Consider the following 27,574-nt stretch of genomic DNA (forward strand, 5'->3'; position numbering starts at 1 on the left):
GTCAGTAAAGAAAGCCACAAGCAAACATGGTGGATCTTTTGTTCAGGAGAATTTCCTGACAGTAGAACTAGCAGGGACCAGGATAATTTAGTCAGGGAAGTTGTTCTCTGAAGTTTTAAAAATAAACAAGAGCACTTATTTCTGGGGAGGCCTATGTATGGCTCTGGGGGTGGCTTGGAGTCTTTTCAGGATCCTCATATCTCTGGCCCAGTGTAGGAAAACTGCTTTATAGCCATGTTTTGGTTTATTTCAATGCTTAAACAAATTAAATTCTGATGAATCCCGCATCCCAGGGAGCAGAGAAATCCAGGCTTATCTTGGTCATGGTTCCTAGGGAGCATCTCATTGCAAGTTAATAATTTTTAACCAAACAGCTAGTTTTTTAAGGGAAGAAGGGGTTGAAAAGATTTAGAAACTCACCACTAGGAAATAACTGATTAGAGAAACGGCACATCAAGACTTCCTGCCTGTGACATGAGTTGGCAGAGGAGGAGAAGGGAGGAAAGAAGCAGAGAAATTGGAAGGATGAGCTAGGCTTTCTTCTTAGAATAAGTAGCAGCCAAATAGCTATTCTGCTAGGGACAGAACAAACTAAACAAAAACTACCTGCAAAGAAATCCACGGAGACAGAAAGCAGATTGGTGACTGCCAGAGGCTGGGTGGGGTAGGGGCAGTGAGGAGTAATTGCTTAATGGGTAGAGGGTTTTCTTTCGGGGTGATGACAATTTTTTGGAACTAGATAGAGGTGGTGGTGGCACAACACTGTGAAAGTACTAAAGGCCATCAAATTGGTCAACTTTATAATAGTCAATTTTGTTATGTGAATTTCACTTCAGATTTTTTTTAAAGGATGCATTTCTTTAAAAAAATATCCAAAACTACCTGTAAGGAATGTTTATGTCAAGCTACTCAGAAGTTCTGCCTTTTGTACAAGCATACATATGCAGAGGTATTGACCAGAAGAGAGAGAAGATGATAAAATGAAAACACTAGCCCCAAGCATGTAGAAGGTGAAGTTAAATCTGAAGGATTAACACAGACCATCCTTAGGTGGTCCTTTTTACCGGGACCTCAGATGTGGCTCCCAGGGAGGCTGGACCTCACCCTCTGTCCCTCCTCCACTTTTCAGAGAAGGATACAATGCCTGGAGAGACACGTCCAAACCCACCGAAATCCTCACCAAGCTCTGCAAAGACAACAAGCTGGATGGCCCCTACTTCTGCCCTGGGAAAATACAGATAGGAAACCAGGTCTTTTCTGGAAAAACAGTCTTCACCGAGGAGGACACAGGTAACTCCCCCAATGTATCCCACTGACATGGCTCTTCTTTTGAAAAGCCTGCTTTCAGTGGTATTGGTGACTGAAGATAATGCTCATTTATTGTAAAATTAATGCATGCTCACAATAGAAAATATGGAAAAGTAAGGAGGAGGATGAAAATCACTCTTAATTCTCAAATTCAGAGATAACCATGGTGCGTGCTGGTATATTTCTTTACAGAAATATAAATTTTGCACAGTGTGTGTGCAATTTGGCACATTTTTACATAATTTTAAATGTACCATATCGATAGTTTTGTACTCTGCATTTTCTATTTCCAACAGATTATGACAATTCTCTGTTCTTTGAAACAATCCTTGATAATATTCTATTTTATGGCTGTGACATTTATTTCCATTGTGTCCATTTTTGTAGTGACACTTAATGCTACCACGAACATCCTTACACATATTTTTGCATATTTCTGATGTGTCTACAGTACATATCATATAAGTAGAATTGTTGTGTCAGAAGATAGACAATACCTTAAAATTAATATTACATAAAATAAATCACTGGACACAACTCAAATTACCCCCATAAGTGTTATACCAACCAATCTCCTGTTTCAACACCAAGAAACAGATTTTTCCATACGAGCAACATAGGACATACCAGGAAGATCCCAGAGAGCCTTTCATAAATTTAGGATAAGAAAAAAAAGCCACCTTTACTTTAGGGATATAGAACAATTTCTGTACTGTCACACCTGTCCATTTGATGCTTAAAAATTACCTATATATGGTTCAGTGCTCCTGATGCAAAAAGCCCGATTAAGGACACGCCACAGGGTGTTTTGACACTATGTTGATCCCACCACTTCAATGCCAAGATTTCTTTTTACCTTATTGTTTCGGCCCCAAGAACTTCTTAGAGGTTCATGCATGCAGAGTTATTGACATTTAGTGTATTAATGATATTGATGAATTTCTGTGAGAAAAATACTTTTTTGTAGTGTACTCTATGAAGCCCCTTTAGTCCCTTGGTCAGTATTCTACATTTCGTGATTAACCAATTTACTTGCCCACCAGAAATCTGAAATTATATTCATTAAGATCAGTTCTTGACTGATGAAACTTTTTGACAAAGATTTAATTCATTGATTACTTGTTCATCCCTATTGACTTTTACTGACTGTAATGACTGCTGTTGGGAGATTCTTTTGGTTAAACCTGGTTCAACTTTCCTATGTCGAATTTGGCCCTTCTAAACTTTGTTCAAGAAGATTTTATTCTTTCAACAATTTTTGCCTTATTTTGTGAGTATCGTTTCTACTGGCAGTTTTTGTCATGAATTACCTTTTTTGGTAAAATGTTAGATCAGAGAATCTTTTCTGGAGTAAGTGTTGGTAGACGGGAGATCCCAAGCAATGATGAGAAAAGTCAAGAGACATCGATGGGCACGTATTGTGGCTGTTTCACCACGTTGCTTAGGGTCACACTGGTTCTCCAGGCCCTCTCCCACTATGGTGTTAGCAAACAGTTTTATGTCTCCAGGAAACATACCCTCTCTCATCCCTTGCAGCCAAGTTTGTGATTCATAGACTCTGAAGGAGTCTGATTCAAGGGGTGAAGGGAGTCCAGTACTCCAAGACTCCGACTGAGCTCTGGATCTTTTGGTCAACCCATCTCATTTCCCACTCTCTTAACTTTCTTTTAATTAATTTTTATTTTAACTGAAGTATCGTCGATTTACAATGATGTGCAAATCTCTGCTGTACAGCAAAGTGACTCAGTTATACACATATATATATTCTTTTTTTAAAAAATATCCTTTTCCATTATGGTTTGTCCCAGGAGATTGGCTGTAGTTCCCTGTGCTATACAGTAGGCCCTTGTTGTTTATCCATTCTAAATGTAATAGTGTGCATCTACCAGCCCCAAACTCCCAGTCCCTCCCTCTCCCTCCCCCTTGGCAACCACAAGTCTGATCTCTAGGTCTGTGAGTCTGTTTCTGTTTTGTAGATAGGTTGGCTCTCTTAACTTTCAATCTCTTTCCCCTTCCCACCACTCTACTCCTACCTCCTTCCATTCTCTTGTCCTTTTTCTCTTTCACTGCCTTTTCTCTCTCCCAGTTCCTTGGTATATTTAAATGAACCTTTAAGGGAGTGTTTGAAAACGCATCTGACAGCCCATGACTATCACCTTACAGGAACACATCTGACAAGTCTCTTTATTTTTCTCTCTTCCATGCAGATGAGACGGTGGAGTCGTACGAGCACTTGGCCCTCAGCGTTTTACACTCTTGGGAGGATATCCCGGAGGTTGGGTGTAGGCTGGTTCCTGAGCACGTAGAAACTCGGCCACTGTACCACAGGGATAAGCCAGGAATGGAGCAGGTAGTGGCCAAGACAGTTCTGGCCCCAATAAGAGTGTTCATCCCCAAAGAGAATGACTTCTCCCTGCAAGTTAATCTTGTGTGCCGTCTAATAATGGTCCTCAAGCAGGGACACTTTTGCCCCTCCTGCCCTGGATGTTTAGCAATGTCTCATATATTTTTGGTTGTCTCACGTGGGTAGGGGTGACATTGGCATCTAGTGGGAAGGGACAGAGATGCTGCTAAACATCCTGTTCTGTACTGGGAAGGCCTCCACAACAAGGAATTATTCAGCCCCAAACGAATGTTGAGATTGAGAAACTCTGCCCTAAAATCAGAGTAGGACTTAGTGCTCTTTCCCTTTTATGATTTGAGTTATCACGTTCTTTCTGAAGAATCCTGACATTTGAGAAACTTCAAAACTCATCTGATGTGCCCAAGACCTTGTCCAAAAATCTATCAGTAACCACACAGCCCACTAGTTTTCCCAAAGAAGCAATAGATGGAGGCTTACCTTGAAGAACTGGCAAAACAAGCTGTGTGGAAAAGATAACTAGAGATCTGGCTTCTGAGTTAGAAGAGAAGAGAAGACACGTTTATTAAGAGGCTTTTATGTCCTAGGCCCTTTACAGAAATTATCTCACCTAATTAGGATGGCCATAGATTTAGTTATCCAAATTAGGGCCATTTTGAGAGGGAAAGAAGGCACTATTAATAATTAAGCTGATACAAGGGGCACACACCACGATTTTCCTAGACAAACCGGTGTGTGTGTCACCTCACGCTTATTTCTTAATACAGCCTCACGATGAAATTATTATAATCCTTACTTTTAAGATGAAGAAATTGAGGTTCGGAGAGTTTAAGTAACTTGCTCAAAGTTACTCAGCTGGTAATAAGTAGAGGTGGGATTTAACCCAGGCAGTGTGAGTCCCTAGATCTGTCCCAGCTCTGGACCCACTCTCTGTGTAGTCTGGGCAAAGCACGTGGGCTTGACTATAATGGGGCAGGAACTCCCACACTGCTATCCCAGCAATGCTGGGGTATAAACCTCCTGATAGCATGTGTGAGAGCGTGTCTTGAAAGGATAAACTTTTATCAGATGTAGAAGCTTATGACTATTTCCTAAGATTTACTACCAGATGTTTGAAATCTTTTGGTTACTGGTATCCTTCATTTTGCCTGTCAGATGTAGCTTCTTGGTTAACGGTGAATGTTAATGTCTCTTTAGAGACCTAGGAATATAATCCTCCATTGAATTGGTTCTTCTCTTCCCGAATGCTAACTCTTTGCCTACATTGCCCCTTCCCCTGGAAATCCTCTTTTTTTTTTTTTCCTAGCCAAAGCCCCTCTCATTCACCCAAATCCTACAAATCCTTCCCACTCTGTTGGAAGCCCCACTTACTTCATATAAAATCTCCCCTGACCATCCCAGCCCTTGGTGATCACTCACCTTCCTGCCTGAGCTGATGGAGCAATTAGCATGCATACAACAGACCTGAATATGGAATCCACTGGACTTTCTCCCCACCTGGGCTCTCACATCCCTTGCAACAGGGTACATTTTGATGTATGGAGTCCAAAGCAATGGATGGAAGGCCCTGTTCTGCCACTAATTAGCCACGGGACTTCAGATAATTTCTTTGACTTCTCTGAACCTTAGTTTTTTTATGTGTAGCACAGAAACGTGGCTGGGGGTGAGCACTGATGGAGATAATGGATGCTAAGCTACATTGGAAGCAATGAAGCATGATTCTTCTGACAGATAGTGTTATCTTTGTAATCCTTAGGGGTTGGTAAAAAGAGCAGGGTCTCTAGAGTCAGCAGACAAGGGTTGAATCCAGGCTGTACTATGTGTTGCCTGTGTAAACATGGGCAAGACATTTTCTCATCTGCCAAGTAGGAATAATAACATCTACCTAGTGGGGATATTGGAAGAATTAATGCTTTTCAAGTGCATAGCACTGCGTCTACCACATAGTAGGTGTGCAATAAGGTTTTGCTTACCCTTCCCCTTCTCTTGATATACGCTCCTCTTGATATATGTTCTAATTTTTAATAAAAATATAAGTTCTGTCTTTGTCAACAAATATTCTGAATATAATATGGATAATATCCTTATTATATCACATTACATTATATTATATTATATGTACCTAATATCCATTACTAGTAAAGGGATCTGTTAACACCGTGAATGGTCAGTGTCCATGTGATAATGCCCCCCCCCAAAAAATCTAAAGGATGTCTTCTTAACAAGGGCCGCCTGCAGATGTGGGTGGACATGTTTCCCAAAGACATGCCTCAGCCTGGACCTCCTGTTGACATTTCGCCAAGGAAACCCAAAGGGTAAGTAACCTGCAGCCCCACCTTCAAGGAAAGAGACCAAGGTCTCGGACTAAAGGATCATGTCATTTGATCTGGTGTCTGATACATTACATTAATCAGCTGACACCTGCTAATCATGCCTCACTTGCCACCCGGCCAAGTACAGCAGGGGGTGAGTGGTGGTGATAATAGTAGTGGTGGGGATTGAAATGGTGGCCCCTGTTTTATGGTAGGAGCCCCTGAGTTTCAACATTCTGAAAAATGTCAGTTAATGGAAGGAGGATGTGCTCAGAGAAATTCATGTTCTTGGCGATTCCAGCTGGGACACTTGGTTTTGATGGAACGAAGACCTTAAGTCTTGACATTTTAGAACTTGGTAAAGTTGAGGAAGCTTATAGACTCACAGCAGTACCAGAATCACATAAAGACCAATCGACTCAGCGTCCAAGGTCTTCAACCTAAGTCTGCCTTCCCTTATCCCAGGTATGAATTGAGAGTGACCATCTGGAACACAGAAGATGTCATTTTAGAGGATGAGAATATCTTCACAGGACAAAAATCAAGTGATATTTATGTTAAAGGGTAAGATCACCAGCAAACTCCATACCCCCTTTCCTTCTCCTCTTTACCTCTTTAACCCCTAACCATCTCACAAAAGGAGTCCATCTTACTCACCTTGTTAGATAAGGTCACTTTCTTTGTCAAGTATTTGCCTTATTTGGTCATTTTGCTAAGAATGATTATCCCATGAAATATTTTTGTGAGGAAGTCTTATTATATAAACATCTCTTTCAGTTAAATATTGGATACCTAAACTTTTTGAATGACATTCAAAATACCTTTACACCAGAAGGAAGTAGAGAGCCGTAGTGCTATTGATGAAAGATTAAGTGTTAAGAAGATTATAAGCCTAGTACAAAAGCTAAACTTTATACCTTCCCGTTTGCTAGTTTTACCAACCTAGGACTCAGGAAACTAAATATTTTGTATCTCTCTCTTACATCTTGGCTATAACACAAATGTCTTTGTAGGTTTCCTTTTCGCCCCTAATCAGGGAGGGAGGTGAAGTGGTAGAGAATCAGAAACAATGTGACTTAAACATGTACCCTCAGATAAAACTCATCTCAGAAACAGTCAATTCATCTCAGCCTTATTTTGGTATCTCTGTTTTCCCCCAACAAGAAACCCCCTTCCTCACTGACACTGACACTCCCATTTCTAGTACACTATTAAGTCTTGTTCATTTTACTCCCAAAATAGCTGTCAGCACTGTCCATTCTCTTCATCTCACCACATCACCATCATCATCTTTTCCTCCATCATTTCCTGCTAGGGTCACTGAAATACCAATACTATCTGAATTGGTCTCTCCCTATTCAGTCTTGCCTCCAATAATCTGTTCTCTATTGTTGAAACACGAGTTATCTTTTCAAAACACAATCTCAGCACATCAGTCCTGTACTTAAAACCCTTTAATGACATCCTATTTTCTCTAGACAAAGATCCAAATCCCTCATATGTCCTAAAATATCACACATGACTAGACTTTGCCTATGTCTCCAGACTCATCTCGCTGGATCAATACTCCCCCTTGCCTTATGCTCTCTAGTCACACCGAGCTTCTTTCCCTTTTTAGAATGTGTCCTCACCTCTTCTTCCACAGGGCCTTTGCACATCCCTCACTGGTGACTTTTGCCATCCCACCTATCTCCCTCCATCCTCTTCCCTCCATGACTGTAGCTCCATGAAGGCAAGAACCATCCCTGTTTGCTCCCATCACTCCCCTAGCATCTAGCTCACTCCTTGCCTCGTAAGAGATACCACACATATATTGGTTGACTGAGCACCATCTTTAGCTAAATAATTGTGCCCATACCCCAGGTGGTACCACTCCTCTGGGAATAGAAGGGTATTTACCCTCCCCTGCCCCAGGGTGGGTTGGGGTGGAGGGAGGGATGTCTGCTTTCAGAAAGCAAGTGGTTTGGCATTATCAATTAGTTTGAATTAAAAGTACCTTTTTTCTCAAGAATTAATTAGCTGTGGATAAAGTACTAGGGGAAAATGTATTCATTGTAGCTTACTTTATACTTGGCACGGAGGAAAAAGACTAGATAATACTAAGAGGAAATAACATAATAGATCATTTGGAGTACGCAAAGCACTGTACATATACTATCTCATGTAATTCCTCTGAATTTCTATGAACTAGATATTGTCATTGCTTCCATTTTCCAGATGAAACAAAGGCACAGAGAGGTTAGATAATTTACCTATGTAATGTAGCAATGTAATGTAGTGGGTGCAGAAATGGTACGTGTTATAAAGAGGTCGCCCAAGGTGAGAGGAAACTCAGGTTACACTTTCATTTCACATTTCCTGACTTCTCCCTTTTTACTGAGTGTGGCTTCAGATCTACCCAAGAACTGAAGACAATTCCCCAACCTGACTTAGACCGAGAGTCTTGTTTCAGTTTCCGACCCTTTGATCCCTATTTATCTCTTTCGGATTCAATGGAAGCTTTCATCTAAATCTAACTATATCATAATTTTAAAACCATGGATCTGTGACCACAATGAAACTAGTTAAATCGCTCTTGATTATACTGATGCCTGAATAATGTTCCCTGAGTGTTTAATTCTTTTTCTGTCTTTATTCAGGTGGTTAAAGGGTTTGGAAGATGACAAGCAGGAAACAGACGTGCATTACAACTCTCTGACTGGAGAGGGGAACTTCAACTGGCGCTTTCTGTTTCCATTTCAGTATCTCCCAGCAGAGAAGCAAATGGTCATTACCAAGAGGGAGAACATCTTTTCCTTAGAGAAGATGGAGTGTAAGACGCCAGCTGTGTTGGTGCTTCAGGTTTGGGATTTTGAAAGGCTGTCTTCAGATGATTTTCTGGGTAAGCCAGTGGCTTCATCAAGCTCGTATTAATGTTGAGGGTTTTGTCCCAGCTTTTGGAGAACTTAGTCTGAGTTAGCTCCAGGGATAGTAATTTCAATGCTATTTAATAATTTTGATAGCAAAATATTGAAACACTCCAAATAGCCCTTAATAGGGGATTGACTCAATAAGTTACAGTGCATCGCTATGGTGGAAGATACATATTCAAACAGACTAAAATTGACCTTTGCTTTACTACTAAGAAGCTATTAAGTTTTGAGCTAATTACTGGGCTCCTCTGTACCTCAGTTTTCCTCAGCTGTAAAATGGGGATAATAATATTACAACCTCAGAGGGGAGCTGTAAGTGTGATAATATAATTTAAAAACGAAGGACAGTGCTTCATACATAGTAAGCACTCAGTAAGTGATAACCCTGCAGCCATTAAAATATTAGAATATTTAATGAGTTGGATAGTTGTGCAGGGTGCATTAAGTGAAAAAAAAGTGTATAGGAAAAAATCCCCTTTCGGTAAAAAATATGTTTATTTTTATAGGAGAAAGAGATAGTCAGAGATAGCCAAAGAGACAGAAAGACTGATATAAGGATATGAACTAATAAGTAGGACAGTCGTCAACTTTTGGGAGGTGGAAAAATAATAGAAAAAAAGATTTCTATTTTTTGCTAATGTGCACGCTCTAAATGTTCACAGTGAACATACGTCACTTTCAAAATAAGGAAAGGTTATTAAGGAGAGAGAAATAGAACATTCTCGTGGAATTATCTTACTCTGGCTTATCTTCACTCATTGAAAATACACTGTTGAAAACTAGTGAATACAACAAAAAAGAAGCAGACTCACAGGTGACAGAGAACAAACTACTGGTTACCAGTGGGCAGAAGGACGGGGAGAGAGGCAAGATAGGGGTAGGGGAGAGGGAGGTACAAACTACTAGGTGTGAGATAGGCTCAAGGAGGTATCATACAACACAGGGAATACAGCCACTATTTTGTAATAACTGTAAATGGAGAGCAACATTTAAAATGTATAAAACAGTTTTAAAAAGAGAAAACATTGTTGAGAGTCCACGATGGTACTGGAGAGCAGCTACCAAGACGGTAAGACTGAGTCCCCAACCTGCAGTTTAGTGGGCTCAGAGACAGAGGTATGGTCGGGGGAGGAGGTTCTTACAGGCTGTCTGTGCTAAGGCAGGGAACAGCTCAAAGGATAGACACGTAATTCAGATCATGCTCAGGGAGCAGAGAAGAGGCCCAACAGATGATACCGGAAACTAAGGCTTGAAAGCTACATATGGTAGTTACATATGAACTTTCATAGTTACATATGAAAGTTACATATGGTAGCCCTTGTCTTCTACCTGCTGCCCTATTACTAATGCTTTAAATGCACCAAACATGTCTTGGTCATATTTGTGCCCTCAGTACCTGGCACATGCCTGTGGATCCCATGTGGTCCTGACTGAATGACCAGTGAGTGGATGGATGAATGAGTGGGTGAATGAGGATGATGATGGATTTTCAAGCCCTTCTATAACTGTTAAGGACATCTCTTCACAGGCTCCCTGGAGATGAACCTCAATAGTTTTCCCCGAGCAGTTAAGGCTGCCAAAGACTGTGATCTCACCAAGTTTGAAAATGCAAGTGAGGAGAGCAAGATATCCATATTCCAGCAAAAGCGTGTGCGGGGCTGGTGGCCTTTCACTAAAAGCAAAGAACTCACGGTAAGTGACAGCTGTAGGAGACGGGGTGAGGGTGGGGCAGGCAGGGGACCTCATATTCTTTAAATGAGTCATTTTGTAAACTTCAAGTCAAGTGCCCTAAAATGACATAGAGCCCTTTAGGGCAAAGGTTCTGTTGAGAAGTGAGAATTTTGAAAAATGTATAAATGCATTGTGCCTTCCATATTTCAGCATGCTTGATTTACTAGTGATCTATATCAGGCTGGGTTTCTATCTTCTTACCTTGAGCATATGCCCCGGCATTAATTTTTTTTCAACGTTTCTTGAAATTACGCATAAAGTCCTGACTAATGTACAATTTTAATACAACTGCTTCATCCCTTCACCCTCAAAACGTGAAACTCCATTTAAAAAGTGATCCATCCTTTTAAAACTTGCTCGAGAGGATACTAGCAGAAAGGAGAGCCATTTACCCCTGTCCTTGCCTAGCCAACTTGGTCCATACTGTGTGACACATGCTGTAGGAACTCGGACCTTTCACAAATCGTAGGAAGAAAGCTGCTCTTGCCCTTTCTTTCAGCCCGCTCGTCACTTCCCTGTAAGGGAGGGTGGAGGACTTAAGTGCTCAGTGAAGGTGAGGAAAGGGACCGGGCCAGCATAGGGGGCCTATTTTCACTGCTGTCCTCCTCTTGGGGTGAGCGTGTTCTCCCCTCTGTTCCTAGTGCCCAGCGGCAAAAGCAAACGCAAGTCAGGACCTTTCAGGTAGCAGGTCTGCATAGAGACCGATTGCTCACTCTCTCTTTGTGCTATGGGCTCATTGGGTACAAGACAAGGATTTCTTTGAACTTAACTGGGAGCTGCTGACCTGACTCCGTGGTGTCTAGTCTTAGTATGTTTTCTAGGAGCTTTCTCTTCCCTCCCTTCTCAATTCAGTCCCATCTGGTGAGATTGGATCAAAAGAACAAGGATCCAAGCAGGCTCCTTCCTTCCAGTCTCCTCAAGTATGCGTTGAGGTTTCACTACATGGCAGCCTCTGTACTCCGCTCCAGGCTTCACGGCTTAGCACATAATAGATGCTCAGTCAGTGACTTGATTGATGAATGGATGGGATCAGAAATGAAGTAAGCATGGCCTGTGCTGTCATCCAGCTCAGAGTCCAGTGAGGACAGATGTGTCAACAGTACATTCTGCATGAAATAGTCAAAATGAAAATGACACAGGGAAGGAAGAGGGGAGGAGCTAATCCCCTCTGAGGATGTTGAGGGATCAAGCACGGCACAGCACAAATTTTTCAGGAACAAGGAATGATGAAAGGCCTTTTCTAGATGAAGAAAAGGAGAATGTCTACTCCAAGTAGAGGAACCATGATGAGTGCAGCCTGGAGTCCTGAAATATCCCCATGGGGACAGCTAAATGCCCACTGGTCAGAGTTGTCAGAATGTAATATGAGGTCAGGAAATGGGGAATGCCAAGTCCTGAAATCCAAATTCTTACCTTTTGACATAATTCCTTTTCCTATGAAACAAACGGCAGTGATTATGTATATATTACATAATGGCAGTCATCTATTATATTTTTATAGCCCTGCAGAGTTTGCCAAATATGTTCAGATCCCTTCTGTTATTTCATTTGATCCTAATTGACTATTTTCCATGTAATTTATTTCTTCATTTCATTCAACAAATATTTATTGAGCATCTATTAAAGGATAGGCCCTGAGAATAATATAGTCCAATGTCAAAGACAGACACACAAGGGTAAATAGATGAACACACAAATGCACAGCGAGTTACCCACAGGCACACCAAGAAAGCAAATTCTTTTTTTTTTTTTAAGAGAAAAAAGTGAATTTTATTTGAGCCAAACTGAGGATTACAGTGTGAGAAACAGACCCTCAGGGAGCTCTGAGAATTGCTCTGCCTAGCAAATTCTTAAAACAAGGGCTGGGAAGTGCTGAGTTAAGGCATATCCAAGGCAGATATTCCCACTCCATACAGCGGTTAGAGAACTTTCTGTGACTGTGAACCTTTATAGTTGAGACCTAAAGAATGAAAAGCAGTGAGCCACAGGGAAAAATATGGAAGTGCATTTGTCACCAAGCAAACACCACAGGCAAAGGCCCTGAGGTGAGAATGAGTTCAGTGCATAGGAGGAATTAAAATACAAACAAGCAAAAACCTCGCACAACTGGAGCAGGGTGAAGAGAGGGTGACGCCAATGAAGTGGAGAGGAAACCAGAGCTGGATCATGCAGCCCTCAGACGCCATGTTGAAGAGTTTATGGATTTCAGTCTCAGATCAACAGGAAGCCAGTGAATGGTTTCTAGCAGGGAGGTGAGGGGATCTGATTCACACAGGAAACAGTCCCTCCCTGCAATGGGGACAATGGGTGGGAGAGGGTCACAAGTGGAGAAAGAGAAGTAGGCAGAGATGTAGGAAGAAAATAATGAAAATGTGCTGAGACATAAACCCAGAGAGGAGAGAGTCTTTTGCGGACAGCTGGGTCTTTGTGTCAAATGCTCCCGGGTGGTTGTATAAGAAGCAGAGAAGTGTCGATTGGGTTTAACAGCGTGGAGGTCACTGGCGACCTTTTATTTATTTATTTATTAAAATTAATTAATTTCTAACTGAAGTACAGTTGATATACAATATTATACGTTACAGGTGTACAATATAGTGATTCACAGTTCTTAAAGGTTATGTTCCATTTACAGTTATTATAAAATACTGGCTATATTCCCCGTGTTGTACAATATATCCTTGTAGCTTATTTTATACATAATAATTTGTACCTCTCCTGGCGACCTTTTTAAAAAGCAGTGTTGTGAAAGTTCATAGCAACATTATTCATAATAGCCCCAAAGTGGAACCATCCAAATGTCCATCAATTGATGAATGGATAAACGAAATGTGGTATGTTAACCGAAATTTCAGAAACAGAGACCTTATTGAAGTAAAGAGGTGCTTATCTGGGGTTTGTTAGGACCATAGCCCGGGAGACACAGATTCAAGAAGCATTTGAATTGTGTTCTGTTGGACTACCAAATGGGGGATGCTTATAAAGCAAAGCGGGGCAAGGTCACACAGGTTGTTTGTCAAGAACTAGGATCAGAGCTGGCAAGAAGTTAGGGCGCTTATTAAACAAGAACTGGTTGGGGTTCAAAATGATTACATTGTTGCAAAAGGGTTGGGGAAACTTTGAAACTACAAGGTTTCAGGGTGCAGCTGCTAGCAGATACTGTTTTGAAGATGGCCAGTAGTGTCCTAGAATTTGATACAGTTCAGAACATTCAAGTTCCCAGTGATTTAGGAACATGTCAGCAACTGCATCCACAATGGTCACCTGGCTCCATTTTGTTATTTATTTATTTATTTAGCTGCACTGTGCAACACGTGGGGGATCTTTGTTCTCCGACCAGGGATCAAAGCCGGGTCCCCTGCATTGGAAACACCGAGTCTTAACCATTGGACCACCAGGGAGGTCCCACCTGGCTCCATTTTGGATGCCTGAACCGTAGTTACTCCATTTTGATTTTTTTTTTTTTTTTTTTTTTTTGCGGTACGCGGGCCTCTCACCATTGTGGCCTCTCCCGTTGCAGAGCACAGGCTCCGGACGCGCAGGCCCAGCAGCCATGGCTCACGGCCCCAGCCGCTCCGCAGCATGTGGGATCCTCCCCGACCGGGACACGAACCCGTGTCCCCTGCATCAGCAGGTGGACTCTCAACCACTGCGCCACCAGGGAAGCCCCTCCATTTTGATTTTTAAATGGCTTTAAATATGTCATCAGGTATATCCATACAGTGGAATAGAATTCAGCCATAAAAAAGAATAAAGTGCTGATAGATGCTCCCACAATAGACTGCTAGTTATTTCTCCTGCAAAAACTGGGTTATTTGGAGTTAACAAAGAATTGCAATTTGAGGTCTGCACCCATGGCTAGCCATGTGCAAATCCCCAGCAAAAATGGAAAGAACTCTTTTATAGAGGGGGAAAGGAAGTTGGGAGTGCTACAGTTAACAGAGTCCATGGCTTTTCACTGACTGAGCCATGACTGTCTCTCATTGGCTGAGCTCTTGCCAGGTGAGAAGAGAAAGTCTTTCTTCTTCCTGTTATGCTCTGCTATCAGCATAGGGCATGAGAGCTCCCCTTTCGGGTCTCTCAACTCTATTTTAATTGAAGTTTCTCTTTATTAGTTTTTATAGTTTCCATGTCTATAAAATGAGTAGTTTGGACTGGGTGCCTCCAAGGTGTGTTTCCAGCAAAGACATTCTCTAATTCCAACTCTGCATGAACTCCCCTCCCGTGCCTTGAAGCCAGCAGTCAGAACATCATTGTCATCTTATTCCAATTACCAGCAGCCAGGAGGGATTTGTTTATGGGCAGTGCCACCTGCCAGGCTTATTTTTAAAGCTGCTTATCTGTACACCCAAGCAGTGTAATTTAGACATTTGGGTCACACAGCTCCTAGTGTGGAATATGGATAGTAAGTGAAAAACAGCTCCAGTGGAATTGCAAAAGAATGGGTACCCTTTGGAGAAGGAAAGGGAATATGTATTGAACATGTTCTTCATGAAACACATTGCATTATGCATTTTATATGCATTATCCTACTGAAAGCAACCTTCAAAGAAATCACTCCTTTAGAAGATGGAGATCAGGAAGTTTCTTTTACAGGTTAATCTCGCAAGTCTACAGTTAGGTAGCCCAGGTAAGTCCCAAGAGCATAACAACTAAAACTACCTCCAGGTTAGTGTGAAAAACAATTGTCAGCATTTATTATGGCCATGTACACTAGCAGCTAAAGGTTCAATGATCAATAAGACACATTTCTGCCATCCAGAATTTCACAGCTTAGCTGAGGCAGCTGGTAGACAAGACAAATCATCTGAACAGTAGGTGGCAAATTCAGATTCTCCAAGAGTGGAGGTATTTTCATGTGAAGAGCATTTTTAAGACAAAGTATATTATATGCATTTATAGGAAATTTGAAAGACACAAAAATGTGGAAAGGAAGAAATAGCACCCACATGCACATCACCCAAAGAAAACTATTGCTAACATTTTGGTTATTCCCAATATGCATAGATTTTGGTTAATTTTATATAATAGTGATCATTCTGTGTTAAAAGTAATGCCTTGTTCATTTTGCTTTATTCAGTGTTACAATGAGCATTCCCCTACATTTTATTATGAATATTACTAATTCTTTGTATTCTCAAAATAGAAATGCTACAGTTAAATCATGTGTTTTTTCCTCAACATACATACATTAAAAAATTTAAGCATGCAGAAAGTTGAAAGAATAGTACAATGATCAGCCATATACCCACCACCTAGATTTAATATTTGTAGACATTTTGATATATTTATTTTGTCTGTATATGTGAATATATGGATATAGTTTACACACACACACACACACACACACACACACACACTGGCTGAACCATTTAAGAGTAAGTTGTAGACATTCTGACACTTTACCCCTAAAGACTCCTTATGCATCTCCTGAGAATATGGATATCCTCCTACACAACATCTCATTGTGAAAAATAGGACAATTTGAACATCCAAAATAATAATGACTATGCTTTGTGCATTAAAGGTTTATCTGAGTTTTGAATTATTTCCTTAATTAGCTACCCAGAAATGGAATTCACAGGTCCAGAGTATGATTATATACTGTAATGCACATATACTCACACATACATATATATGTGTGCAGATACATATATGTGTGTGTATATATATATGTATATGTATGTATGTATGTGAATGCCTCATCTCATATGAGTGACAGTTGTGTTTAATAAGCAATAATTATTGCTGCAGAAGGCATGTCCAACCTGAACACAATCACTTCTCAGCCTCCCCCAGCGTCCACCCTCCAGGCCCAGTGAAGTTTGAAGCCCATAAACAATGGATGCAATACAACCAATCTAGTCTTTTTAGGACCTTTCCTTGTCATTTTCTTCCATCCATAGATGTCATTAGGTTAATAGATAGTCTCTCACACTGTCCATTTTTTCTAGCTCTGATTTAAAATTACATTTGGAGGATATTATTAGCTTAAGACCTCTACCTGGTACTGAATACTGATGATTGAATAGGACATGGAACCCTCTGTGTGGAGAGACACGGAAGGAGGAGCAGTGTTTATCAGACTATGTCAGTAAACACCTTCCCCTGCTGCCTCTGCGATACCAGATAAATGCTTTGTGACCGCAAAGGCAGGGCAGTGAAGCGGGGACAAGGCTTTTCATGATATTAGCTGACAACTGCTATGCCTAGGGCAGAATTAATTTCATATTCTCTGCCTCTTTTTTTTCTTTGCATTTTTTTTCCTGTGGGAATATGCGTCCTTGGGACTTCTCTGGGAGTTTTCTGAATGGGCAGAATATATTTCTCAGGAAATTATGCGTTTCTGTCCATAAAATAGTGTTGAAGTTAACAACTATGATTTTTTAAGTGTTTACTATTCACCAGGCACTGAGTTGAGCACTTTATAAGTGTTGTATCATTTATTTTTCAAAGCAATCTGATGGGGTACATGCTATTAACATCCCAGATCACTGAGACTCAGAGAGGGCACGTAACTCACCCAAGGTCACACAGCTAGTAAGTGGTAGAGCACGATTTCAGATGCCAATTTGTCTGCACCAAATCGTACCCACTCAATTCCTGTGCTACACTATGCTGTACTATTCCTTAAAATATACTTACATACAGAAACGAGTAGTATACATTACAGAAGAGTGTGCCAATCATGAATTTTCACGCACTGAACACTCCTATCGGCACCTAGACGAAGAAGCAGAACCTCTCCAGGGACCCAGACCCCTCCTGCCCCTGTCCTGACCACTCTCCTGACCTCTGACCTCATCATTTGATCATGTCTATTTCCTTCTTTAGCTAAATGAAATCACACATCGTGTATTCTTTTGTGTTTGGCTTCTTTTGTGCAACAATGTTTCTATATAGCAAGTGTGTTTTTCAACATTTTATTTGAAACATCAAAAATACATTCTAATGCTGGAGCCATGGCAATGACTATGAGGCCCCTCTTGAACATTTCAGAAAAGGTATATTGAGTCACTGTTAAATAAATAGGCTGCTTTTTTTTTTCCACAAAAAGGAGCCACTTGGACACATAAAACAGCAGAGGATGGGACTTGGTATCAGAGGACCTGGGTACAAATCTTAGTTTTATAACACAAGTTAGCAAACATCATCAAGCCTTCGTTTCCTGGGCTGTAAAATGGGAATAAAAATGTCATTTGTTTTCCAGGCTGTCAGATGGTTTAAATGGAATAATGTCTTCACATCCCACCATGCAAGTTATACAGCACTAGGGCTGAGCTTATTGTTAGGCAATGAAGACACCTATGATCCTTTCACTCTCGCCCTAGCTTGTTCTCTGTTGATTTTTGTCCTCGCTTCCAAACGTTTTGGAGCCCAGCAATTGGTTAGTGACTCTTAAGCTCTATCAAGTATAGAGGAGTTGGATGAGGCTCCCAGCATATAAATATATTGCTCAGTGGCACTCAGATCATCGCTGAAAAGCATCCGGAAATAAACCCTTTTGGCAGATTGGAAGCCTCTCTGCCGTGAGTTCTGGGCTGGCTTCTTGGGTTTCTTCCAGCTATGAAATCTTGCAGGGGCACCGTGGGCTCTAACTCTGCCTTTCATGAAATCTAGAAGTTAGAGCCAAGTTGCTTTAAAGAGCCTCTGGCCATTTGATAGATGAGGAAACTAAGACCCAAGAAGACAAATGCTTTTAGGTGGCCATGATGAAGACAGTCATAGAATCATCTCACGTTAGAGCTGGGAAGGTCCTCATAAAACTTCTAGTCCAATTATCAGGCAGTTGGGAGGCAGCCTGCTATAATGGAAAGAGCATGAGCTTTGGAATCTTACAGACCTTGGTTCAAATTCCAGTTGGTTAACTTATTGCCTTTATGACCTTGGGAAAGTTATTTGACTTTTATGGCTTCATTTCTCTATCAATATAAAGGAGACCTACTTTGCTAGTCACTGTAATAAATAGATGATAGATAGATAGGTAGATAGATAGATAGATAGATAGATAATAGATAAAAAGAACAGACCTGGGACAAAACAGGCATTCAATAAAGCATTGCAATTACAGTTAGAGTTATATTACTATTGCTCTACTGTTGATAGATGTGATAGAATGGATAGAAGCTTTATATTCTTTCTTTCCTGGTTTTCAAATACTTCCTGAGTGCCTTATGTGCAAGTCATTGCCAATGGAGCCAAAATTTCTCAATAGGAACAAGAGAGAGTACATATATACATATTTTAAAGGAATATTTCTGGATCATAGGAATTTAATGCCTTCTGAGTCGGGTCATGGTACTAGTCTAAAGAATGGATGAGACCACCTAGATCTGAACTCATGACTTCACTTGTAATAAAAGCCCACTGTGCTTCTTTACTGATTCAGACAACCATGAATCTGCCTCTCTTCTCCAGCTTCAAACTCACCCCAAATATTCTACTTTTCTCTAATTTCTCCCACGATTACATTTTCATGGCTGCCAGCAACTAAACTTGCTTGTTAAGAAGCCCTGGCATGGGATTCCCTGGTGGCGCAGTGGTTGAGAGTCTGCCTGCCGATGCAGGGGACGCGGGTTCGTGCCCCGGTCTGGGAAGATCCCACATGCCACAGAGCGGCTGGGCCTGTGAGCCATGGCCACTGAGCCTGTGTGTCCCGAGCCTGTGCTCCGCAATAGGAGAGGCCACATGAGTGGCCTGTGTACCAAAAAAAAAAAAAAAAAAAAAAAAAAAGCCCTGGCTTTTTCAGAAAGTATAGGTAAATTAACACAAGACCATTGGTTCATCAGAATCTTAGACCTTTTTACTGGGGTAGGAAATCAACCATGCCTCTGAAGTCAGGTAATACCCCATCCACATGGGATTCAGAAAGACAAGCTTTAACAGCAATCATAGGGGCTAAAATACTTTGGTGATGCTGCAGTCTCCAGCCACGTCTGTGTCCCTCCTATCACCTTGAATTTTGATCCACAAAACCAAAGGAGGCAGGAGAGAGGGTCCCCTCCACCAAGAACGGGAGCTCCAGGAGATCAAGGGTCCTATTTTTCTTAATCATTAAGTCCCCAGGGCCTAGAACAGTGCCTGGCATACAGGGGGTCCCCAAAAGTAATGAATGAACAAGAAAGAATAACTGCTACCTTTTGCAGACATCCTGTCTCATCCTTTGATAACCCAAGACTTACATCTCTGCCACTATCTTTGGCACAATGCTCTGAAGAAGCATATGACTCATAATTTTCAAACCAAAGAGGCTGTTTCTTACTGAGGGAAGAGAAGGGGAGAGAGAGTGCTAGAATAAAAGGATAATTCTAAAACACTTAGAGGGGACAACAAAAACAAGGAAGGATGACAGAAAAGCCTTTTGGCAAATGTAGGTCCATACCCACCCATCTCCTCTTGAGAGTCATTGACAGAGAAGAAAGAGGGCAGCAGATTCAAAAGGGTTCTGCCACTCAAGTAAGTAGTCCCCCTTTTAATTCTTACTTTCTGTAATTCATATTACTTCTGCAGATATTAAATGATTACAAGTGAAATAGTCCATGTGACTGAGCATTTGTGTGTCTATGTGTACACGTGGGACCCCCTCTTCTCACAAAACTCAAGAGTAACGTCGTTCCAGGGCTTTTATTGTCGGTCATAAAAATGGCTTCTCCCAGGACCGAAAAGATAATATTTCCTCAAAATAAAGCAGGAGGATAGTCACAATCCTTCCTGACATTCTCCCACATGATAACACTTCTTCTAGAAGGTCGGCGTTGCCCCCAGAAGTTCTTTGTGACTAGAAACTGAGAGTTTGTCTTTGTGCAGGGCAAGGTTGAAGCTGAGTTCCACCTCGTTACGGCCGAAGAAGCTGAGAAAAATCCTGTTGGAAAAGCCCGAAAGGAGCCAGAGCCCCTGGCCAAGCCCAAGTGAGTGAAGTCACGGGGTGGGGATGGGGACATCAGAAATGGGAAGGACCCTCTGAGGTCCCCATATCAGAGGATGAAAACATTTCTCTAGAGCATCCCGCTGGGAGAAGTGAGGAGTTAATAGGTACCATCCAATCAGTGTAGCTTTTTATTTCTATAATTGAAAAATATTCCAAAAACATTATAGAGTGTTTGGCAAATGGACAGGACACTTTTCCATAGAACTACCACATAAGCACTTCTAGAATAATTTCATATGTTTTTTTCTGCTATTTTTTTCATGGGAATATAAGTTTCACATGAATTTTTTTTCTACTATTTCTCTAATTATGCATACAAAATTATCTTCATATTTCACTTATCCTTTGCTGAAAATTTTTGCTTTGTTGCCATAGTTGTCATAATTAGGATTTTTAAATGGCTGTGGAATAGTCCATAGACTTGATACCCATAATTGAGTTGGTTGCCACCCCATAACTGGATGTTTAATTTACTTCTACCTTTTTTCTATTATTATAATATGATAAAAATGTTTCCCCTTTATAAATTATCACCTTAAAATAAATTTCCAGAAGTAGAATTACTAGCAGCAAGTGTTACCCTATTCAATTGAAACCATGGTTATATATCAATTAAAAAGTAAACATATATAGATATGAAATGTGTACACAAAATACTCCTTCAAATTGTATTTGTCCCACCCCTCCCTGGACTCCAAGTGTCTCATGATGAGTAGGTGGTCCCTTCTCTGTACCTACCTTTCATCTATCATAGTGTTAGGAACATAACTGGTGCTTCATTAATTCAAAATTATTTATTAAACTCCTACAATGTGTACCTACTAAAAAAAAAACACTTTGAAGAACACCAAAGAAATACAAGATATAAACTCTGCCTTCCAGAAGCTTTCAGTCTGTTTAGAGAGAACACACAGGTTGATAAAACAGTCATCAGACTGTGGAAGACATATGTTAGGTTCAAAGAGTGGGTAAGTCAAGCCACGAGTGAGGTAGGAATTCAGAATGAGGGGAATTATTGTGGACTGGGGTAGTCAGGAAGGGCTTCATGGAAGAGGCAGGGCTTGAGCTGGTCAGGGTGGGATGGACAGAGGGCACTCAGTTCTCTGGCTGGGTCCTAACCAAACTCTTGCCCTCCTCCAGACCAACTTTTAAAATGATGAGGAATCATTATCACCCAAAATGTTAGCTTGCTTCTGCTTCAAGGCAACATGGTCTTTGCCCGTTCTCGGGCCTCTCTTTGTGGGCCCCTGGAGATTGGGAGTCAGAAATCCTTCCTGAGGTCTTGAGACTCCTATGTGTTGACAACATGGCCCCTTCCCTGATCTTCTCTTGCTTCCTTCTCAGCCGCCCAGACACCTCATTCTCCTGGTTTGTGACCCCCTTCAAGTGCCTGTACCACCTCATCTGGAGGAATTACAAGAAGTACATCATCATCGGTTTCATTCTGATCGTCCTCATCATCTTCCTGGCCCTCTTCATCTATACCTTGCCGGGAGCCATCAGCCGAAGGATCGTTGTGGGCTCGTCGTAGAGGGTCATGGAGGACCCAGACCTTCCCTTTCTACTCCTCCTCCCTTCTTCCTCATCTGTAAATGTATAAGAATGTATGCTCTGTGCAGGCACTGTGCCGGCTGCTAAGGGGATAAACCCAGAGGGCCCAAGAGCCACTCCCTTTGTCTAAGGACAGATCAGCTCTTCTTGGAGGAGATGGGAGAGGAATAGTCCTGCCCTACCCCAACCCTGCCACTACCTTTCCAATTTAAAAGCCTTAAGTCATGGTTTTGTCCATGGGCAGGATGAAATAATGGCTCCTTTACCCATAGTAATCAATGGTGACCTCAAATTGACTTAGGAAAATATTTTCTAGAGCCTAAGTAAGGAATGTGTTTCATGGATGAGGTTTAGGAAAAAGCACAACATACATCTATGGTGACGTTGAAAAGGAAAAGAACAGCATTACTTTAGGACAGATTTGGAAGGAAGGTATTATACTTTCTTCTGGATTCTGGACAGTAAAACGACAAGTCAGGTCAACAAAACAATGCACATTGTTCAAATCCACAATAAATACAAGCTAAACATTGAAAACTCTTCTAAGTTAAATAGAGCTCATCAAATTTACTTTTATGTCAAAAGATGCTGGAATGCTGAAAAGCCTTTTAGCAAAAGTATTTGAAACACTTTCAGATCAGATGGTATCATAAGAAATGTGCCAGAAGAAGGGGTAAGCAGGCATAATTTAGGAATCAGCTCTGTCTGGTGTTCTACACATAGGTTATCGCTCATGGCCTGTCCTGTGTATAAAAAAATAAATTAAAATAATGTTCTAGGCCTAATTGTGCAGCCCTGACCCTAAAGATACTATGCTTAAGAATTAAAAAGATTTTGAAGCAGAAAACCCATTTCCCAAGAAGTTGTCATGAGTCCCTACTTGTGTTCTTAAATGGGATTAATTTAAATCTATTCATTTGACGGATTAGAGTTGTTCTTGCTGCTTAAATTTGGTTCAGAGTGGTTTTGTTTTGTTTTGTTCTTTTAACAACATTTGAATCTTTCCTCCCAAACCAACTAAGCAAAACATAATTAATACCAGCAACAACACCAAGCAACTCACAGGATATGTTATCCAATTCTGTGTCTCCAGTAGTTGAAACCATTGGTGCCTTTCTTGCTCTTTTCCCTCAAAAATACACATAAATGGAAATTGGGATTGACTTCACAGCTGGGGAATTTATTCATTCAACAGCTAATTATTGAGTTCCATCCTTGTTCCAACTGCTGTGATTAACTCTAGGGTCTCAAAAGTACACAGTCAGATAAACTAAATCTTTGCTCTAAAGGAGCATAGGGTTTGATAGACAGAAGATATTAATCAAATAATCAGACACAGATAAATACAGACTGATGGATCGAATAGGGGCAAAGTACTGGGAGCAGAAAGACCATCTAAGGGGGGACCCGTAGCCAGTCTGGCAGTCAGGAAGGCTTCCTAGGGAAGTAATGACTGAAGGGAGATAAAAGATAAGGAAGAAAGATGGAGAGGAAGAAGAGCACACTAGACAGAGGAAAATAACATGTTCAAAGGCCCTGAGGCGGGAGGGAGTGAGGCACATGAAGTGGTCTAAAAGACGGTGGGTACCAAGTGAGAGGCAAAGGACCCTGAGATGGGGCTGGAAAGTCATCTAAGGGCCCACACGCTTAACGGCTTCAGTCTTCATTTTAAGGGCAGTGGATAGCAAAGGATTTTTAAGCAGTAGAAAAGAATGACTAGATTTTTATTCCCCATGGAGAACAGACTGGAGGTACTGCAGTCCTTCCCACAAGAGAGGATGATTATTTTCACTCAGTAATTGTGGCAGAGGAGGGAAGAGGAGGGATCAGAGATGATCTCTCTAAGGCTCCAGGGTGGTCTAATGGGGAATTGGGGGTCTAGTATTGACTCTATTTTATACAAGCTGTGTGACCTAAGGCAGCTAACTTCACATCTCTGATCTATACTTTCCTTGTCTATCACATAAGGAAGTTCATATATACTATGATGAAAAGACCATGGCATATTCTGCGGCAAAATGAGCATTGATGGGTCTGTAGCATGGAGTGGGATGGACTGTACTCAGAGTCAGATTATGAATGGCTTTGAATGCCAAGCCAAGAAGGTTGGACTTTATGCAGCAGAAAGTGGGGGCCCCTGGAAGAATTTAAACAAAGAAGTGTCAAGAACCAGTCTAGATATTGGAGAAGTTGTTCTGCCTGCAGTGCATGATGGATTGATGAAGATGAGATCCAGAGGCCGGGGACATTTTAGGAAGCAGTAGTCAAAACCCTGGTGGGAGATGAGGACCTGTGTCAGGGCCACAGCCATGGAGATGGAGAGGAAGAGCAGATTCTGGAACATTGGTGAGGTTCCTCAACCTTCACCCCCATCCCTGGCACCCAAGATGCCTGCCAGAGAGGACAGGGAAATTTGAATCCTGGCTGTGTCATTTCTACTTGGGCAGGTCACAATCACTGAGTCTTCATTTTTTCATCTGAAAAAAAGGAATTATGACCTACTTGGCAAGAGTCGTGTAGATTGTAGAAAAAGTATGTAAAATGTGTAGCTTGTGCTTGGCATGAAGCCAGTCCTCAAAGGATAGTAGCTACTGTCATAAGTATCATTTCTACAGGTGGAATCAGCAGTATGTGGAGTCTAGTTGTATCTAGAAGTGAGAGACCTATGTTTTAGAAATGTTCTGGCACATGGACTAAGAAACTTTCAACCAATAATACTCCCAAGTGTATTTATTTTGTATTGATTCTGTAACAGACTACAACGAGCCCAGTGGATTAAAACAACACAAATTTATCATACAGTTCTGTAGGTCAGATGTTCATCATGGACCTCACTGAGCTAAAATCCAAGATATCATCAGACCTACCTTCCCTCCTGGAAGCCCTAGGGGAGGATCTGGTTTTTTGCCTTTTCCAGTTTCTAGAGGCTGCCTGCATTCCTTGGCTTGTGGCCCCTTCCTCCATCTTCAAAGCCAGCAAGTTTATATACCTCTGTGCCTTTCTTTTGTAGTCATACCTCTCTCTGACTATAGCCAGAAATGTTCTGGCTTTTATGGACCCAAGTGAGTACATTGGACCCACCCAGATAATCCAGGATAATCTCCCTACCTCAAGGTCCTTAACTATCGCATCGGCAAAGACCCTACTGCCATGTAAAGTAACATATGCACAGGTTCTAGGGATTAGTACATGGAGTTTTTTAGCAGAGGGAAGCATTATTCTGTCTACTGCATCGAATATCACCCCAGCATTTAAATTCAGCCCAACATGAAATCCACTTCAGCAGAGCTTTGGAAGTCGGTGGGATGATTATGGTATATGAAGTAAGGAGGCTCCACAGACGCTTTTCTCTCTGGAACAAGATGTTTCCATTTGTTGTTCAGCCTCTCAAGCAACAATTGACTCAGGAAAAAGAGGAAGGATTGTTCAGTCCTTCCCTGACTCATTAAATCCTCTCAAGCACAATGGATGAGGTGTGTCGGGAGCTGGTTATGAAAAGACCCTGCCACTTCCTCTCACATTTCTGCCTCCGGAGTTTCCAAATAAGCCTCTTAAATTCAGCTTTCCTTTAACACAGCAGTGGTTCCTTCCAATTCAGGAGAAAACCTGTGTCTCTCCTCTCCCTAGTTTATAAAGGGCAAGCTGAGAAAAGAGGACTCTCTATTTTTCACTGAATTGTTGTACTAGTGGAAAGAAAAATGGGCTTTGGAGACTGAGATAAAAACACTGAAACTTGGGTGTAGACACTAGCTGTGTGACCTCGAGCAAGTTACTCAACAACTGTGAATCCTGTCTTTCTGATCTGTAAAATGAAGCTAATACCCATCTTATTAGGATTGTCTGTGTTTGGGCGTTTGTGGTTGTGGGTAGTGGACCTCTACTGGGGATAGAGGTAGAGGATTATAAAATGTCTAATATACTGTCTTCTATGTCATAGTATCCAAATTAATGAGAGATTATTATTTAAGTAACAAATAACTAATGTTTGCTGTGTGCTGTTATAGATTACAAAGTAATACATGTATCTTCTCACTGATTTTCTCAACAGCCTCACATTGTAGACAGGAAACAGCTGCAGGGACTTTCAAGCTCGCCCAGCTCATTTGTAACAGATCTAAGATCCAAGCCCAGACTCCTCCCTCCTGCCGCACGCCCCGCCCCTGCCCTCCTGCTCTCTCCTTTATAAGCGGCTGCCTAATGATTGATTTAAAGCGGGTGGGGCCGCCTCCAGTCAGAAAATTCCTCAGAGATTTTTTAAGGGCCATCCATGTCCTAGGGGTTCATCCAGGTCCCCTAAAACCTTTCAAGTATCTTACACACAACAGTGTGGATGCATGTTTGAGCCTCTCTTTTTAATTGAACCACTGCGTTTGATGGTTAGAGAATGTAGCTGGCATCTCTCATCCATGCTGTCCCCAGATCTTTTCAATTTTCTTTTCTCATTTTGCCACTTCTTACAGTAGAAATTCCCCCACCCTAATGCAGAAAACAACTTCTGGAGTGCAAACATTTAACTGAGCTCTTTATAAACCAGGCATAGAACTCATAGAACTTAGATTTGGAAATTATGTGAAGAAACAGGCAGGGTGGAGGCACTCAACCATCCCAGAAACTGCTAGCTACTTACCAAATATCTATTTTCTCTTTCCTGCTTGGTAACAGAAGGTAAACATTAATACTTTACCAGAGATGTGATTTGCAAATATTTTCTCTCTGTGGCTTGCTTTTTTACTCTGTTGATAGTGTCTTTTGACACACAAATTTTTAAAATTTTGATGAAGTCCAATTTGTCTATCATTTCTTTTTTTGCCTGTGCCTTTGATGTTATATCCAAGAAATCATTATCAATGTCATGAAGCTTTTATCTTACATTTTCTTCTAAGAGTTTTATAGTTTTAGTTCTTATGTTTAGGACTCTGAAACATTCTGAATTAATTTTTGTATATGATGTTAGGTAAGGGTCCAACTTCATGCTTTTGCATGTAGTCAGTTTTCCCAGCACCATTTGTTGAAAACCTCACCCTTTTTTTTTTTTTGAGGTATGCGGCCCTCTCACTGTTGTGGCCTCTCCCGTTGCGGAGCACAGGCTCCGGACGCACAGGCTCAGCGGCCATGGCTCACGGGCACAACCGCTCCGTGGCATGTGGGATCTTCCCGGACCAGGGCACAAACCCGTGTCCCCTGCATCGGCAGGTGGACTCTCAACCACTGCGCCACCAGGGAAGCCCCAGCAAATTAATTTTCACAAAGCCTGTGTTTTCAGCTGAAACCACTACCATTTCCCTGGGCCACCACAGCTCCTACAATAGCTGAGTCTCCTCTGTGCCAGAGCTGCGCTGTGGCTGGGCTCAGAGGGGACAGTGCCCCTCTCCCCGCTCACTGTCAACCCCAAGAGGACTGCATGGTCCCTGACCCCTACACAGATCTCAGCTGAGCAGCTCTCTCCCATTCCCACTCTCTCTGGAGGATTCGG

At 41.5% G+C, this 27,574-nt stretch overlaps 1 protein-coding gene across 1 annotated transcript in view; it reads left to right on the forward strand.

Moving 5' to 3' along the window:
* The window catches only part of FER1L6 (fer-1 like family member 6), a 126,208-nt gene extending 99,341 nt beyond the window's left edge, over positions 1-26,867 (forward strand). The window contains exons 32-39 of the mRNA XM_027132392.1: positions 1,130-1,290; positions 3,516-3,658; positions 5,897-5,985; positions 6,448-6,546; positions 8,622-8,863; positions 10,423-10,586; positions 20,430-20,530; positions 21,895-26,867. Coding sequence (XP_026988193.1) covers positions 1,130-1,290; positions 3,516-3,658; positions 5,897-5,985; positions 6,448-6,546; positions 8,622-8,863; positions 10,423-10,586; positions 20,430-20,530; positions 21,895-22,081 — 1,186 coding nt within the window. The 3' untranslated portion in view covers positions 22,082-26,867. The remainder of the gene's footprint in view (positions 1-1,129; positions 1,291-3,515; positions 3,659-5,896; positions 5,986-6,447; positions 6,547-8,621; positions 8,864-10,422; positions 10,587-20,429; positions 20,531-21,894) is intronic.
* Positions 26,868-27,574: the final 707 nt, after the last annotated feature.

Source organism: Aethalodelphis obliquidens, unplaced genomic scaffold (genome assembly GCF_003676395.1).
Source record: "Aethalodelphis obliquidens isolate GAN/ISIS:26980383/991018 unplaced genomic scaffold, ASM367639v1 scaffold41, whole genome shotgun sequence".
Classification (NCBI taxonomy): Eukaryota; Metazoa; Chordata; class Mammalia; order Artiodactyla; family Delphinidae; genus Aethalodelphis; species Aethalodelphis obliquidens.